Source organism: Helicoverpa zea, chromosome 6 (assembly GCF_022581195.2).
Source record: "Helicoverpa zea isolate HzStark_Cry1AcR chromosome 6, ilHelZeax1.1, whole genome shotgun sequence".
Taxonomy (NCBI): Eukaryota; Metazoa; Arthropoda; class Insecta; order Lepidoptera; family Noctuidae; genus Helicoverpa; species Helicoverpa zea.
Window position 1 is genome coordinate 6,395,233 of NC_061457.1, and position 16,314 is coordinate 6,411,546.

Sequence of the window (16,314 nt, forward strand, 5' to 3'; positions counted from 1 at the left end):
AGAAATATTAAAGTTTTTCTGTCAGCGTATGATGCATAGTATTCCTGAACGTCACAAAATATAATTAATTAGAAATAAAACAAACAAGTATTAAAACGAAATCAACTTATGGTAGCATAAAGATATACTTAAAATCTTTTAAAAACAAACAAAACGATAGCATAATTCTATAAGATTATTAAATAATCAGCTAAATAATTTCACTTTCGTCACTTCTTGGACACATCTCACTTGAAAAGTTGTCATTACTAATGATACCCGCTACAATTTCCAAAATCAAGCCTAGTGAGAAATTTTAGATACTAACAAAATACTATGATGCCAAAATAAACGCTATAAAATGAAAAATATATATTTTAAAACCATTTTTATAACATTCAGAATATGGGACAGTGACTATTATGAACATTTCGTGATGGATAAGAATAATTTGAGCAATGTTCACACTGCCGATTTCAAAACACAATTACAAAGAATAAAGTATTAACACACAAAATTTTTTGATATAAACCTTTACACACACATATATAAACAAAACCGATCAAATGTAAGCCTTTTCGTTTGATACCTACCACACGCGCGGACAGGACGCTCCCATAAATTATTTAATTGTACACTAAGCTTTACAATTCAAGATCGTTACGATTTTGTTCCGGTAGTATGTAACGTGACGCACAGGAGGTGACGTTTTCATCTCACGAGACTTTTAAAATTGAAAATAACTAAAATTTATTTAAACTACCTCGTTTTTAGCCTTACTAATCTAATAATGATGAGTTGTTTATGTTTTATACAGTATTATAGAGTTTAGAAAACAATTTATTAACCTTTTAAATACTGCCACTATCCGGAACAAAAATTTTGCGCACCGATGACACCAACATTGTCGTCACAGTTTTAGCCTTACCTGACTTTAAAACGGCAATGGCGGAATCCTAATACGATCATAAAGTTGCCAAGAAGGTAGAAAAAACACAAATTAGTAGATTTTGTCTTGAGTACGATATCAAATTCACCGTGACGAAACCGGATTTTCCGGAACAATGATTTTCGTAGGACAACATTAAAATAATGATATTTCTTAAAATAACAATAAATTTATGGCATAAAAATTAAAAATACGTTTTTAGAAATACAGAGACTAAGTTCAAAAACTTAAACATACCTAAAAACGAATATTTTAGAAGTAAGATGCATTTGAAATTTCCAAGAGCGCCATGGGACACACGATATTTATACGTCCTCTTCAGGTTTATTTTAAATATAAAAATAACTATCCACTTTTTATGCTACATATTGATTTAATTGTACATTAAAATATATACCTAAATTAATCAAAAACTCACTTTCACACGTTCCATATAAAAAAATCAAAATAAAAATGTTTGAATGTGTGGGACAGGTCGATTTTGCTAGGGTCAAGTTTTCTGAAAAACACCCGGCTGTTAAATGGACCTTATTTCAACGTCATAATCTGACATTTTTTTAGACAAGTGTTAAACTGACGTTTAAAAGTTTTTGTGGTAAGACGGTTATGGCCTTACTACAAAAACTTTAACACCTGTTTTACACTTGTCTAAAAAAGGAGATGGCCAAAAAAACACCCAGAGTCGACAGGAACTTCATATGTATGATTGGATTCAGTATAATTTGTGGATTTTAAAAAGTATTTCAAATCATCTAAAAACCATGGGGTTCTCTTTTTATAACGTTTTTTCGATCAAGATTTTAGTTCACAAAAAAGTTTACTTTTACTGTTTGATGTTCGTTAGAAGTTGAATGCAGACTCGTGATTGGACCGTTTTACATTGCTAAGTCATTTGTTATATTTGACAATGTCACATGGCGCGATTTTCAAAGACAATTTCTCCAAAAACATTTCATAGCCAGTTGTGAAGGTTGCATGGAACTGCGAAACCTCTCCAAGTAGGTAAGGTCGGTGCTTAATCGTATCTGGAGTGGTTAAATACAAGACCTTTTAATCACCAGGCCAACTCTGAAACTATGGGGTTATTACTAGTGGCTTGTATAATGTTAGTTTACTTTGCTTTTTTATGTCCCTTGATGTTAATAATCTTTAAAATCAACATATATTCAACATAATCTGTTTTTGCGATAATATGAAATAGCTCCTATACCCCATGGATTTCAGTCTGGATTTTTTGGCACCATCAAAGGTCTATCATAAAGAACCTATTGGTAACCATTTCATTGCTGTCGATTCTGGGTTTTTTTTCTATGAAAATTTGGCCATCTCCTTTGTGGCTGCAAAATGAACCATATGTCAACGTCATAATTTGACATTTTTTTAGACAAGTCTTAAACTGACGTTAAAAAGTTTTTGTGGTAAGACGGTTATGGCCTTACTACAAAAACTTTAACCACTGTTTTACACTTGTCTAAAAAAAATGTGGCTCCAAAATGAACCATATGTCAACGTCATAATTTGACATTTTTTTAGACAAGTCTTAAACTGACGTTAAAAAGTTTTTGTGGTAAAACGGTTAGAGTCTAATGCCCGTTTTCACCAACAATCTCTTAACATTTCCCTAACTAAGTGTCACTTAGAATAAGGTCTCCCCCAATACTAAAGGTTATAAGGGACACTTAAACTTTGGTGAAAACGAAATTCGTATTAAGTGTTCCCTAAATGCTCTTAGGGGATCCCTAAATTTAGGTATTTGTTGGTGAAAATGGGCATAATACACTCATCCAAAGAAAAACTACACTTATTATTTGAATCCGATTGTTGTTGTCCGGATTGTTAAAATTAACATCTAAACGTCGACACAAAAACCTTTAATAAAAATAGTGGACGTCAAATATGCTGGGTACTTATCTGTATCTATTCTAAATTGACACCGAGAGCTGTAAATCATGCGTAATAGCACTCAAGTCGTAGACGGTCGTCTGATACGACGATATTTAAAGTAGATATCTAAGCTGTTGGACAATGGCCAACGTATCCAAAAAGAATTTTGACAACATTTTTGAGTTGCATGAATAATAACAATAAAAAAGAACCATCAAGTTAAGGTAATAAAATTATGTATGTCACCTTTTAGAGTTTTTAAAAATAGTTTGGCACCGCAAACCGCAGGTCGTATTTAGAGACGAAATGAGAAAAAACGGTTAACGAACTATCAAGAACATTACATAGATCCCTGCCGCAAAAATGTTTTTATGATTGTTCAAACACGACTTTGGTGTAATAACAGTCTCTACGCAAGTTTCCGTTAACTTCTGATATTAAATTCTTCAATTTATTATTTTACCTTCACAGCTATTTATTTACTTCTACTGTTGAGAAATAATAATGATATTTTCAGGAGGGGTTTATATTTTATTTTCATGGAATGTAATATCTATCCACTGAAACAGGAGCCAATAAAATTCAGTATTTGTAAAATCTGTCAAAATTCCATAATTTTACGAATATCTGTTGCAAAAATACTGAAAACTTTTCCAGACCTTGGCAATAAAATTGCCAGATATTCATAAAAAAAATTGAAATTCATATTTTTTGCTACAATATATTATGTAAGTATTGATTCTTGATATTAACATGGATACGGAGTCACTAAAGGGTAGCTCCAAGGAAATAATATATTTCTACTGTTCGAAACAGCAGGAATTGTCCATCCAATTAAAATCAATAAAGAATTTGCATCGATAATTTGTTAAACGAAAGGATAAAAAAGAATTATAAAGCAAAATGTTGTAGTTATGTTGGCTTGCTGATTAGCGACCGTCAACGAGCGGTCGGTAGACAAATGAACGCCTGCTGGAGACGGCTGCCATCAAAACTACAAAGAAAGTAGGTGGCCTGACATTTTGCTTTTCGACGTTACACATACAAATATTTACTTCGAACTACAACATTAAAGAGGAACAGAAAACAAATATGTGCCTAATACAGTCAAGTATAATTGGTACACGACACATTCTCCTTAGGTACTATAATCACATATCGTTAAAACGATTTGACAATATATGTAATGCTGAAAGCAAATATGTGGCTGTTATCGGCCGTTTCACATAATTAACAAAAATTCGGAAAAGTACGAGCAATCAATTTTATTTCTAACAGTTAATTTAAATCAGTAGGTATTAATCTATTATAATGAACTAGTACTGCAATAATATGTATTACAAACTTCTGAATAATATGTTCTGAGGACATTTGGCATGAATAATTTGTCTTAGCCAATTTTACGTTTGACAGAAATATTAATGTAAACTTGTGCCTAAAATTACTTCCAAATATCTAAATAGTCCAACCTATAGGAAAAATAGAGGGAAATAACCCTCATTCTGAATCAGAGAAGTTGGAGAAGCACACCGATATACAGAAAGGATTACCAGTAGTGATAAAAGTGTTCTAGTTGTTTTGATAGATTTTTCAATGGATTTTATTAAAATTATTGTTACTTTGCCAAGAAGACTAACGGCCAATTTATTTTTTCCAGTGTTTGAGTCGGATTTTGAAGAAAAAATATTGGTGGAGCGGCTAAAAGACTAGCTAGTTATCGATAGAACTTCTTTGCCCGACTGCTAGTTTTTTTATACTTTATTATTTCTATTTTGGTATAATACATTTATTAAACACGTGTTTCTGCTTTTAAAAAATCCTTATAATATTATGCCTTATTTTGGTTGCATTTTATGTTGATAAAAACATATATACAGCGAAACGCAGTTCAAGATTTTTTTCATGTAGTTAAAAATATTTATTTCCCAAAATTCGCTGCCAGATAGCATATTCTTAGTATGAATACATACATGGTACATGAATACAGAGGCTTAGCATCTGGTTGTGAAATTTATCTTATTACAAAGTGAATGATTACATATGACGCAGGTGCCCTGCTTTTTCAGCGAGCTTACCGGTACTATAATCACAACTCTATTTTGGAACGAATCTTGAATTCGAGAAACACAATATTTTACGCCTTAATTAAGTATAAAACACAAGGGAAATGATACAGCAGCATTTAACTTTAATGCGCAATTTAAATCCGTTTTCAAATTACTGGTAGAGGGGTACATTAAAATAGACTCCATTGTAAGTTAATATGGTTCCGTTGTAGCTTATCATATTGTTTTATATTGATCCTGTTACGGCCTTTGCGCCTCAAGGAATAGGAGACCGATTCCAGCGACAACCGGGACATTTTTTATTTGTAACCAACAGACAGCTTCTCAACTTCCTCCTTTTTAACTGCTGTGTATTTGTTGTTAGCAGAATTTGGTCGCTTTTATGTCAAATGTTCATTGGCGAATAACAATAATAGAAACTAAGTTAAATTATTGTTGTGTATTTTTTTTAACATTACGATATTTCGACGTACAATAATTTATACATGTATGTAATGGTATTTCTGCCGAGTATCGTAATTTAATATCATTTCGGTTTCGTTGAATACGAGTCGGTATTAGGGTGCTCTGAATATAATAAAATACGTGTGAGTGAAACCGATACAGTGTAATCAACTTACTGAAATTATATCGAGACAAGACGTATGGGGTAATTGAATACAAACACACTCCATACAAAACCGTATTGAAAACGTACTACTTACGAGTATATCCGAACTGAAGAAGACTCAGAAACTATATTATAGTATTTTAAGTGAGTAGGGGAAGTGACTAGAAATAAATAGAGAAATGCGTTCAAATACCATAGCTCAAATTGCGGTATTTACATGCTTCGAATTTGTTTCCTACAAAAAATAAATGCCATTGAAATCTTTAAAAAATGAAGTTCCTGCTTCAATACTGAGCCTGAGTTTTCACAGGCGTTGATGGTTTTTTTTATTATATCGTTTAATGGTCAACGTCAATTCTACTCGATAGTCGATCTATGAGTATTAGTGACTGACATTTAACTACATATAATCATATTATAGCCCTGCGGTGAGGGTTACGACATTCTTGTTGATAATGTAAATGAGGATCATGTATTTGTTTAACAAACAAAGTGAGGATGAAGGCTTTCGCCAGTAAGCTTACATTTGGTTATGGCTTACTCATAAATGCAGATAAGTTGGATCTTTAAATAGTTGTTAATTATTTCCTTATTTTTTTACTTAGCTCTTTATACTGACAGTTTTATTAAATGTCAGGTCTCTTTTGCCAGCAAATTCAGTTGCAATTAGGTTTTACTACAAAATGTCTGAACTATAAATCTAACAGGACTTATGAGCAAATCATTAAAAGCAAACATTGTTGAATATTTACACGACTTCAGAAAATTGTACGGCGGCTTTATTTACACCGACCGATGCGTGAACCATTTACAAATTCAATATAGTCGTTGGTAACGCGCTAATTTCATGTGTACCGTCTAACGTATTGTGTACATAGAGAAAAGCGGTACACATTTTCCTGGCGCGGAAAGATTTAAATAGCAGAAACCACGCCGTCATCCGAGGCAAGATGTGGGACGGAAACTTATTTGCCATATCGTGGCGAACAAAGTGCCTGTTCTGACAGTAAGTGGGGGCGAGAAATGTTCCCTTTGCTAAAACTTTTATTAATTTAAACTTATCTATTTGAATACATATTACCTACTAAAGCAAATATTTAACGTATGAGCAGAAATGTAAAACTTATAATTTAATCATAATTGAACCTTCTAGGAGATTCGTATTCTTACAAAAATATTTTCCTTTCATTAATACCTACATAGCAGGTTATTTAATGATTTTAAAATTCTGCAAAATAACAAAGACCTAATGTAATTTTCAGTTAATTCCAAAGTTTCGATATAATTGTAACTAATAAATAAAAATGAATTACTGAAAGTTATCTTTTTAAAAGGTTAGTTAAGTAAATTTCCGTTATTTCTGTGGAGTTCAAACAAGCGAAATAAGTAAGTCATTAATGGATCCAACAAGGGCGACGGTGTTTCGAACATTTAAATTAATTTGTAACTTTCAGGGATCCCGAACACCAACAGATCTGCCATTAAAGCCTACTGCTAAATAATGAAATTAGCGAGATCTGAAGTATTTTTTCATAAAATATTATAACTTTCTACATTTCGCAGAGATAAAACTTATGCTCGATAACTTTCGAGCTCGTCAATAGCAGAGAGTCAATGTTATTTGAGAACGTCTTTAATATTGTTACTTTTTAACAATGTTGCATTTTTTTTTTTGTTATTGTTTATGAGTTCATTTTCGTGGTTCCTTAAATTCATATTGACGGTGGGATTAATTTATATTATTTATATACGAACATTCCGTAAGCGTGTAACGTGTAACCATCGACAGCAAAAACTGCAAAGATCCCCCTTACGTGAACACAAAATATTAAAGGCTTTTAAATTGTGAATGTACGTATCCCGTCAATCATGGATGCATGGTCAATTAAGCGAGGGTAGTTCTCGGCATCCGTAAATACAATTGGAGCAGGGTTGGGGCGACTCTCGTGCCCAACAATCTGCACTACTGAGAAACGTCGCTACCTACATCCCACAAAATCATGCATGGTTCATGCGATCGAACGTGGAACTTCGACGCAAGATATTTGTAACTTATTGTTATCACGAACATTCTGCTCAGAGTTAGGTTAAGATTTCTCTAATGAATAGTAAAGAGAACTTCATAAAATAACGTGGCTGAAAAATGATCTAGAATTTTGCTTTACTGATCGAGAGGTTTTGTGTTAAAGTTTTTGTTTCGAGATTGTGGAAATATTTGTTCTAGGATTTCAAAAGTATGTTCTCGAAAGAACAAAGTAGGTGCATGCACCCATTGTTTGCAGTATGTTATTGTGTGAAATTTCTTTTTTGGGGTTTCGTTCTTTAAAATCGGAACCCTTTTAAGATCATCTTTGTTATTAGTTTCAAATGCTTTTTGTTGATATTATCCGCAGTAATTTATCAAGCTTGATTGTAAAAATAATAATATGCTAGCATAAAAGAGGCAGCTGCGTTTCCAAACGAGGTTTCGCTTGCTGCTACCTGCGTGTTCGATGTTTCAATGTTTACTGGCAGGTAGTCGACCCAAAGTCGTGAAGTTAATACATCCATGAACAGGGAGATGTGAACAAAAGGCCGGTATGCGAATAATTTGTCCTTATTACCATCACCAGTGGAGTTTCGCGTTCACCTTGAGCCATGAACGGGTTCCTGTAATCTCCCCTTCCGACGCTGAGACGACCCGCTCCTAATATTCAACACGAGGGGAGCGAGACGTTCCATTTTATTAAATTTAAAAATTAAATGTTCAATAGGTAGGTACCTCTAGCGGACAATATTCCTACCTTCCGACGTACAAAGCGTATTTATTTTGTCGTACGGTACATAAAGGAGACACAACCGAAATTTTATTAAGGAACATGGCGTAGGACAGATAGTACATATCTTCAGATTCAATACATGAATTTACGATCTACCTATAACAGTAAGTAGTAAACTAACGTAGGAAGGTAGGTAGTTCATTTTGAATTGTTGGAAATTCACCTACCTATTTCGTAAACCTGGTAGGTTAGTTCGGTACCCAGATACTCATTTTATTAAGCTGGTTAGTTACCTACTTGCTAAGCAGCCTACGTTGTTTATTTTCGTATATTCGAGTTACCTAAATCTATAGGTACGTACTGCGTAATCTATGAAAGAAAATAGTAACCAGCTAACGATTTGAAAACATCTATAAAGTGGGTTAAGATTATTAATAAAATTTGTTTCACAACAGTCAATTCGGTGGCGCCGAGTCGTCAGGAGGAGCGATCCAAACATAGACAGACAAGTGACTAGGTATTATTTTTATTTATAAATACACTAGGTTTATATACACCAGCATAGCCTAATAACTTAACAGTGACTGTTAACCGGGTAGGTTCAGTACAAAGTAAATCCGAAGAGGGTAAAAAAATACCACGATAATCACATACGTGTACTAGCATTATGGTGTAAATGTAATAAAAATGGCATGCTTTGCTGAGAAATATACCATTCGACATTTTTAAATTTGGTTAATTTAGCACAAGGCAGATTTAGGTGGGAATTGTTTGATAAATATCTATTAGGTATTTAACAGCTGAGTACCCACATACTTTGTTAGAACAAAACGAAATCTTAAAACTGGATCCAAAATCGCGTTTGTATTTTATTTTAAAATAATACGACATACGCTCATACCTACTGTAATTAAGTTGTGTGGGTAGCTAGTGGTAGCTATCTGTCAGAGACAATTTTATCTCGATCGTAACTGGTAGAATGCTAAATGGTTCACTTTTTTGCTCTTTAGAACAAATTCCTACAAACGTAAACTTTTGTATAAGTATTTATTAGGCGCACGATTATTGACATGTTACAGTATTTAACTTAATGAAATCGTCTCTCTTTATCTTACGTCACTATTAGTGTAGCAGAAAAAGACAACTAACAATGTAATTCAATGAATTCATTCAACTTCAATGTCATAACAATGGATGCAGGAGTTTCAATGATCTGTATTTTCGATTATTGTTTGAGATTTAACGTAAATACAAAATATCTACTGTGTTAATCACAATTGTTAGCAATTATGTATTTTGTAAATGCAGTATTAAATTCAGATTTTAAATAAAGAGGCCTACGTTTATAAACACACAATAGCAATTAACATTAAAATTATGATCTGTAATACTAGTGAAACCGTAAAGTATGTAACGCCATGCGCCATAAGTGCCATAACATTGTGCTCCGTTTAGTCTGACACCAGGGTTATCTTTATGACGTCCCTGGCTCAAAACCAAATTATAAACCTATTTGTCTGTGTGAATAATGTTTACCGTTAAAAATAACGAAAGATATACTCACAGGATAGTACATCCCCTGCGGCGGCAAAAAAAAGGCCCCTGATCCCCACAGCTTGCCGTTTGTATTTACTTTGTGTTGCACAAAAATACACTCCACGTACGCCCTTTGGCTGGGCGTAAACTTCCACAACACTAACTTATAAATTCGAGGTAATCATGAGTATTTAATGGTATTACAATGAATAGTACTAAAATAATCAGGGTTGTTTAACTTTTAGGTTATGTGAGTATAGCGCGGAGGAACGCGCTCTAGCACTGAAAGCGGTTAATGTCGATGTGCTGGTGCAACAACGGACGAGTACAGGCACGCGTGGCCACTCAGCGAGTCGCCTCGCCCGTGCGATTCGCTGTGAGAGAGACAAGGATAGAAGATTACTCGGCTTCGTTCGGCATTCATGGCGCGACGAAAGATGTTGCCATTTCTATCGCACCAAACTACGGATGATTTTCAACTTTTCGTACAATAACAACAATTTAGTTGGACTGATATAGGTATTTTGGTAGTTACTGGTGAGTATTTGTTGTTTAGTTTTTAAATATAAATTCCCACTTTGAAAGCAGCAAAACTGCTGTTTTGTAACATTGCTTGGCAATGTCACTCATGTTCAATATCAAGGTCAATGCTGAATTATTATAAACTAGGTATTGTATAAACATTAAAAATAAACAATTCAAATGTAGGTAAATTGTTGAAATATAAAATTTAACAATTCTTGTTCTTTTAGGACGGTATAATCATCCCACATTGAATGAAGCGAGAGAGCGATAGCACGGTACCGGGCCCTCCCTTTGTTGTCCCTGTCGCAGTGCCTAGAACGGTTCGGATCAATGAATCGTTCCCGGGCCCCCCGCCCGGACCCGGCGTCATCCCAACCTCTGTGCTCCGTGCTCCCTCTCGTCTTCTCATCTCATTTCCCATTTCATTTACTTATCTACTGTCATCCTACGTTCACCCATGGTATTGAAAGTCAAAATTATATTGTATTTTTTGGTTTAAAATGTTTCCTTTACAATTTTATAGTAATTATTTGTAGGTACCTACCTCTATGCAAAAAAAAATTGTGCAGCTGAACACTAAGTATGCTTTATTTAGTTCCGCAAATGCTGGATTGCTTTCGTATACTTAGGTACCTATTTTAATACAATTACTTATGTAGATAGGTACCTACCAACTCAATGTATATCTGACTAGAGTTTATTAAAATCTCCTAAAGCAAAATAGGCGATATGTGCCTCCTCAGTAAAGGAGTTAGGTAAGGTACCTAGAAAACAATCAAGCTTTAAGCCAGTAGGTACGTATTCAAGGTGCTGTACCTACTTGTAGTGCTCACAAACAAAGGAAGTTCTCGGTACATTTCAATTGTTATCTACGTCATACATGCAGTACACTACGTTACTATCTACTAGGTACCTAAGTACATAGTTGCCACCGTTTTCTCTATTTAGAATAGGTGGGTACGTATTAGTTACCTACCTTCTAACTCCTACTTAAAACTAAAAATGAATTCTAACTGTAAAACGTGTAAAACCTTCAAAATCATTTACGTGGTCATCGCTATCATCATATGGTGAAAAAACATTTGAGAGGCGTCACAATAACCATTTAAATTGCTGCATCCGTTAGTTTATGTGACCATTAATTAATGAAGTATAATTGCCGACTGCGGGTGTTTTGTTTGACTAGCAATAATAAGTTGAAGTTGTCTTGCCGGCTTAACTCAATAGTTCAACAGAAAAAGTAAAAGAGAAGTAATATTAACGTACAATGAGTAGGTATTGTAAAAACCATCACAGTTATGTATGAAATATAACTAAATTCATTACCCACACATTAACTAGGGGAAACATGTAATAAGTTGCACTCATCTGTCTGTGTTACGAATGGCATTTTTTTGCCTCGCAGCTGTGAGGTCCCCCACAGCATGTAAGAACATAAATACTGGAGCTGAATTATTTCGTGTAACAATATTGCTTCCAAAAATCTAAATCGAATTCATTTCAGATCAAATCCTAATTACTTACAAGAAAAAATATGAAAAATGATTTTCCTACATTAAACGGACATCTGTTTCAATTCATAAATATTTATAAAATACTAAGATTACGCTTCGATCGTCGTTTACATGAATTAATATTGCTGTGAAGACGCTTTACAGAACCACGAAATTAATGTTCAATTTAATTTTCGCCACAATGGGCAATACTGAAGTGGCTCTTAGTATTCGTAAAAGTTGAGCACGAAATTACTGAGATATGATTTGTTGTATAAAATAATCAATAACATTCATTCATAAGTCGCTATTGAATTGAAATATCGTAAACAGCGTGGGCTATGTGGTGGGAAGTTGAAACGAGCAACGCCATCTATTAGCGTAGTATGGACTAGGTTACGGGGCTGGCGGCTGGTGGATTTGTTAGCAAGTTTCATGGCATTACATAGTATGCCGATATGTTCCCTCCAATGGACGGTTGAGCAAACTTTGCACTAGATGTCAGTCGGATGAACGTTTGTGGAACAAAGCACCTATTTTGTTACCAACTTAGAATGTAAAGAGGCGTAGGTTCAAACTCAAAATATTTATTTGCTTGTAAGTAGGTATACCAGGTGTTTTATTAACAATATTTGTAGGAAAGCACAGCTGAAAAGCCTTTTTCAGGCGTTGCCAATATGATGGCTTATAATACATATAGTCTATAGACGACTGCAGAAAAAGTAAACAATTATAGATAGGTAATACTTTTGTTTTATCGTGAAAACTGCGAAATGATAAAGCAGGCCAGCAATTAAAGAGGACCTACGTTCCTATTTCAGAAGTTTATTAAAGTGTCACGTTACCAAAAAAGTGGAGAAAACGTAGAAAAGTTGAAAGCGCTCATCGTGATTTTAGTAGGCAATGTTCGTTTTCAGACAGCCCGAATTTTTTATTCCATTAAGATTAAACAATGTGAATAAGTATATTTATGAGACTAAACATTCACATAATATACAAACTTATGCAGGAAGGTATACAGGGGCCCGATTCTCCTAATTTTCCTTAAGCAACATACGATTCACAGTCGTTGGAATGCGATTGGTCTTATATTAGTAGTAGAATGCCCGTTATGGTTAAAACTGCTATTGCGATCGTATTGCGATTCGATTTCTTTTCAATTTTGACATTATTTACTTAAGAGAGTCGGGCCCCTGGTAGTATTAATTACGTTGTGTCCACGTTTTCGATAAATAAGATACTTAACTCACTCGAGACTTCACTGGAATGCTAATTGAAAATTCCACTATAACTGCTTAATTTTTTCACGAAACAATCAATCCCTTATGATTCATTAATAAATCAAGTAATTAATACATACCCAGATACATCTGTCAATGTAGTCCCAGTCTCGGTGCCACTCGAGTAGTAATAACCACTTTGTATTTCCCGAATACATTATTAAAATTTTCCTGATAACAAATACTTTTCTTCAAAGATAATAGTAGAATTCTATTTTCGAATTGCAATTTTCCTATAAATTTTTAAGCCGGCTTTTCACTACGGGATATAACATAATATATATTACATCCTGAGATATAATTTTTAATCGCGCGTCATGCATTTGACACTGTGCTATAATATATATATTACTTACATCCCAAACTATAAATATTTTTTCAAAATGTATGACGAGCGATAACATATTATTCTCAGAATGTAATATATATTAAATTTTATCCCATAGTGGAAAGCCGGCTTTAGAAACCCATATCAAAGCAGCATTCCAAATTCAAATATTTCTATCCTAATAATCAAAAATGATTGAATCCTAAGAGAAAACATGCTTCTGAAGTTCTCTAAACTTATTATTAACTAGCTTCTGCCCGCGACTTCGTACGCGGATCCTGTCCCTTATGCCAGCGACTACGGGGTCAGCAAAATCAAAGATCTGAATAGTCTCAATAGACGTGAACATAGGGATAAAAGTAGTGATTCTAATTAGTCCGCATTTAAGTTGTGTGTGGCAAAAATATTACGTAAAAAAACATTAAATAGATGACAAAGTCGTGGTGACTTAGTGGAATTCGTGGTGGTTTAGTGGGTAGAGAACCAATCTCTTAAGTATGAGCGTGCGTCTTTAATTCCAGGTCTGGCAAGTGCCTGCCAATGCAACTTTTCTAAGTTCGTATGTACTTTCTACGTATATTTTGGATACCAACGACCGTTATTTGGAGGGGATGTTAAACTGTAGGTTCCGACTGTCATTGAACATTCCATTCTTGGCAGTCGTTATGGGTAGTCAGAAGCCAGTAAGTCTTACCAAGGGGTGTTGGGTTGAGCGGGTAACCGGGTTGTGGAGGTCAGATAGGCAGTCGCTCCTTGTAAAACACTGGTACTCAGTTGCATCGTGACTGGAAGTCGACCCTAACATAATTGGGACAAAGGCTCTTGAGATAATAACGACAATAATAATGAGATATAGGCACCGCAGGACATCTGAGGCTGATGACGGGGAGTAGCGACCCCGCGGGGCTATATATACTGAGTTCTCCAGGGAGTGTATACTGTCCCCCATCTCCGGCCGGTCGGAGTGAACCATGACGGGGGTATGTCTCACGCCTCTGGCTTGGCTTGGCCGTCCAGAGTGGAGTCGCTAAAGCAGGATTAGTAGCCCTGCTCGGAGGATAGGTGCCTCATGGTAAGCACAGGGAGCGCGTAATCTGCGTTTAAAGTCCGCCGAGGTATTCTCACCCTTCAGCCGCTCATGTCCCTGTTGCCCTCTTGTTGCTATTCAGTGACTGGTTCCCGGGGGCCCAGTAAGTGAGGTGGCGAGTCTCCACCTGCCGTTTTTACATGTACCTAATACATTGTCATCCACTAACATCCCATCACAATAGCCCAAGTAGTTTTCCTCCATAGTTAGCAATAGTTTAGCACAGAACCGGGGATTGTCTTTTTTTTAACGACGTCCACCGGGGATTGTCCTTGGATTCATTTCAATAGTGTATAAAGGGATAATCGTCGGTTTTGTGTCACCATTTCATTAAAGTTGTCTCAAAAGGACTTCAGCGTGTTGGCTTCGGCCCCACGTTTGCCTCCCAAAAATTCGGAACTCTGTAGTCCCGAGGTCTGGAAGAGACATACAAAATAATAATGAGATATAATGCAACAAAGTTAGAGAGTGGGGGCTCGTGACGCCACGTCTAGGTATGTAAAATTTGTACTAAGTAGTGACTTAACCCGAAAATCAAGCGTTGTTGTATCTTCGTTATTATTTGTTTGTGTGAGAGAGAAAAGAAAAATGCGTCAATAGAGAGTGCTTATCAGATTGAACCACTTTTGCTAAAACGTCATATCTTCATATGCTTCATATAGTCTAGCAGGGCTCCTGGAGTTCCACATCAGGTGTTTTACATCTTCAATTTTTATAAGTCAACAGAGAGTGCTTATCAGATTGAACAACTTTTGCTAAAACGTCATACCTCTATATGCTATAGTCTGGCTGGGCCCTGGAGTTCCACATCAGATGTTTTAGATCTTCAATTTGTATAAGTCAATAGAAAGTGCTTATCAAATTGAACAACTTTTGCTAAAACGTCATACCTGTATATGGTGCAGAGAAGCTGGGCTCTTGGGGTTCCACATCAGGTGTTCCAGATCTTAAAATTTATTGTCTCAGCTGAAAATGCTTATCAAATGAAACAATTTTTGCCACGGCACCATAATTGTATCTCTTATAGTTTAATTGGTCTGTTGGAGTTCTGCATCAGGTCTTCAAGTTTCGAAGATAAATTATAGCCTATATGTTGACCAGGCTTAATACTAATACAACAAAGAAAAAATCATTGAAATCCGTTCAGTAGTTCGGAAGATTAGCGTGTACAAACAAACAGACATACAGACATACAGACATACAGACATACAGACAGAATTTTTTTTTTGGATTTGTGCTCCATTACTGTTTCTAAACCCCACCCAATTATTATTTTTTAAATATATTCAATGTACAGACACAGTTTTTTTACAGATTTATTATATGTATAGATTAAATCCCAAATAAATTCGACGTAAAAGCTTTTCTAAATTAGCAATAACTTGTATTGAGTTTTTCTTCGGTGAACCAGAAATCAGATTATTTTTGGGGAAATTCTGAACTCTGCTTTAACTTCGTTATGACGATAATAAGTTAGGATAAAGTATCTCTTGATGTGAACCTCGGCAGTGGTTTTTAACGCAGGACATATCATTTATTCTGTTACCTCTTACCCGCGCAATGTTCCCTTTAGAGGATTCGCGTGTGTTGTGGTAGGTAAATATTACACAGCTCCATTACTGTGACCCTTGTTTTCTTTAAACTTACGCTCTCTTAGTTTCTTAAGTATTAAAAGTTTACTGGTTACATTTTCTCTTTGGAAATGCTAGGGTCCTTGGAAAAGAATAAGCTCAAGTTATCTTATTATCAAGTTCTTAAAGCAGTAGTTAGCATAAAACTTAAATACATGTGTCTGCTCATGCCTACTGGAACAACTAC

At 35.0% G+C, this 16,314-nt stretch overlaps 1 protein-coding gene across 14 annotated transcripts in view; it reads right to left on the minus strand.

Moving 5' to 3' along the window:
* Window positions 1–16,314, minus strand: part of LOC124631071 (RNA binding protein fox-1 homolog 3) — an 81,284-nt gene that overhangs the window by 37,183 nt on the left and 27,787 nt on the right. For 6 of the 14 annotated variants that reach the window (XM_047165217.1, XM_047165214.1, XM_047165221.1 and 3 more), the window contains exon 1: window positions 9,812–10,103. The exons of 1 other annotated variant lie outside the window; for it this stretch is intronic. In XM_047165217.1, coding sequence (XP_047021173.1) covers window positions 9,812–9,823 — 12 coding nt within the window. In that variant the 5' untranslated portion in view covers window positions 9,824–10,103. Of the gene's footprint in view, window positions 1–9,811; window positions 10,108–16,314 lie in introns of those variants that run through there. 7 more of the 14 variants (XM_047165225.1, XM_047165223.1, XM_047165224.1 and 4 more) reach the window with 3 other exon arrangements.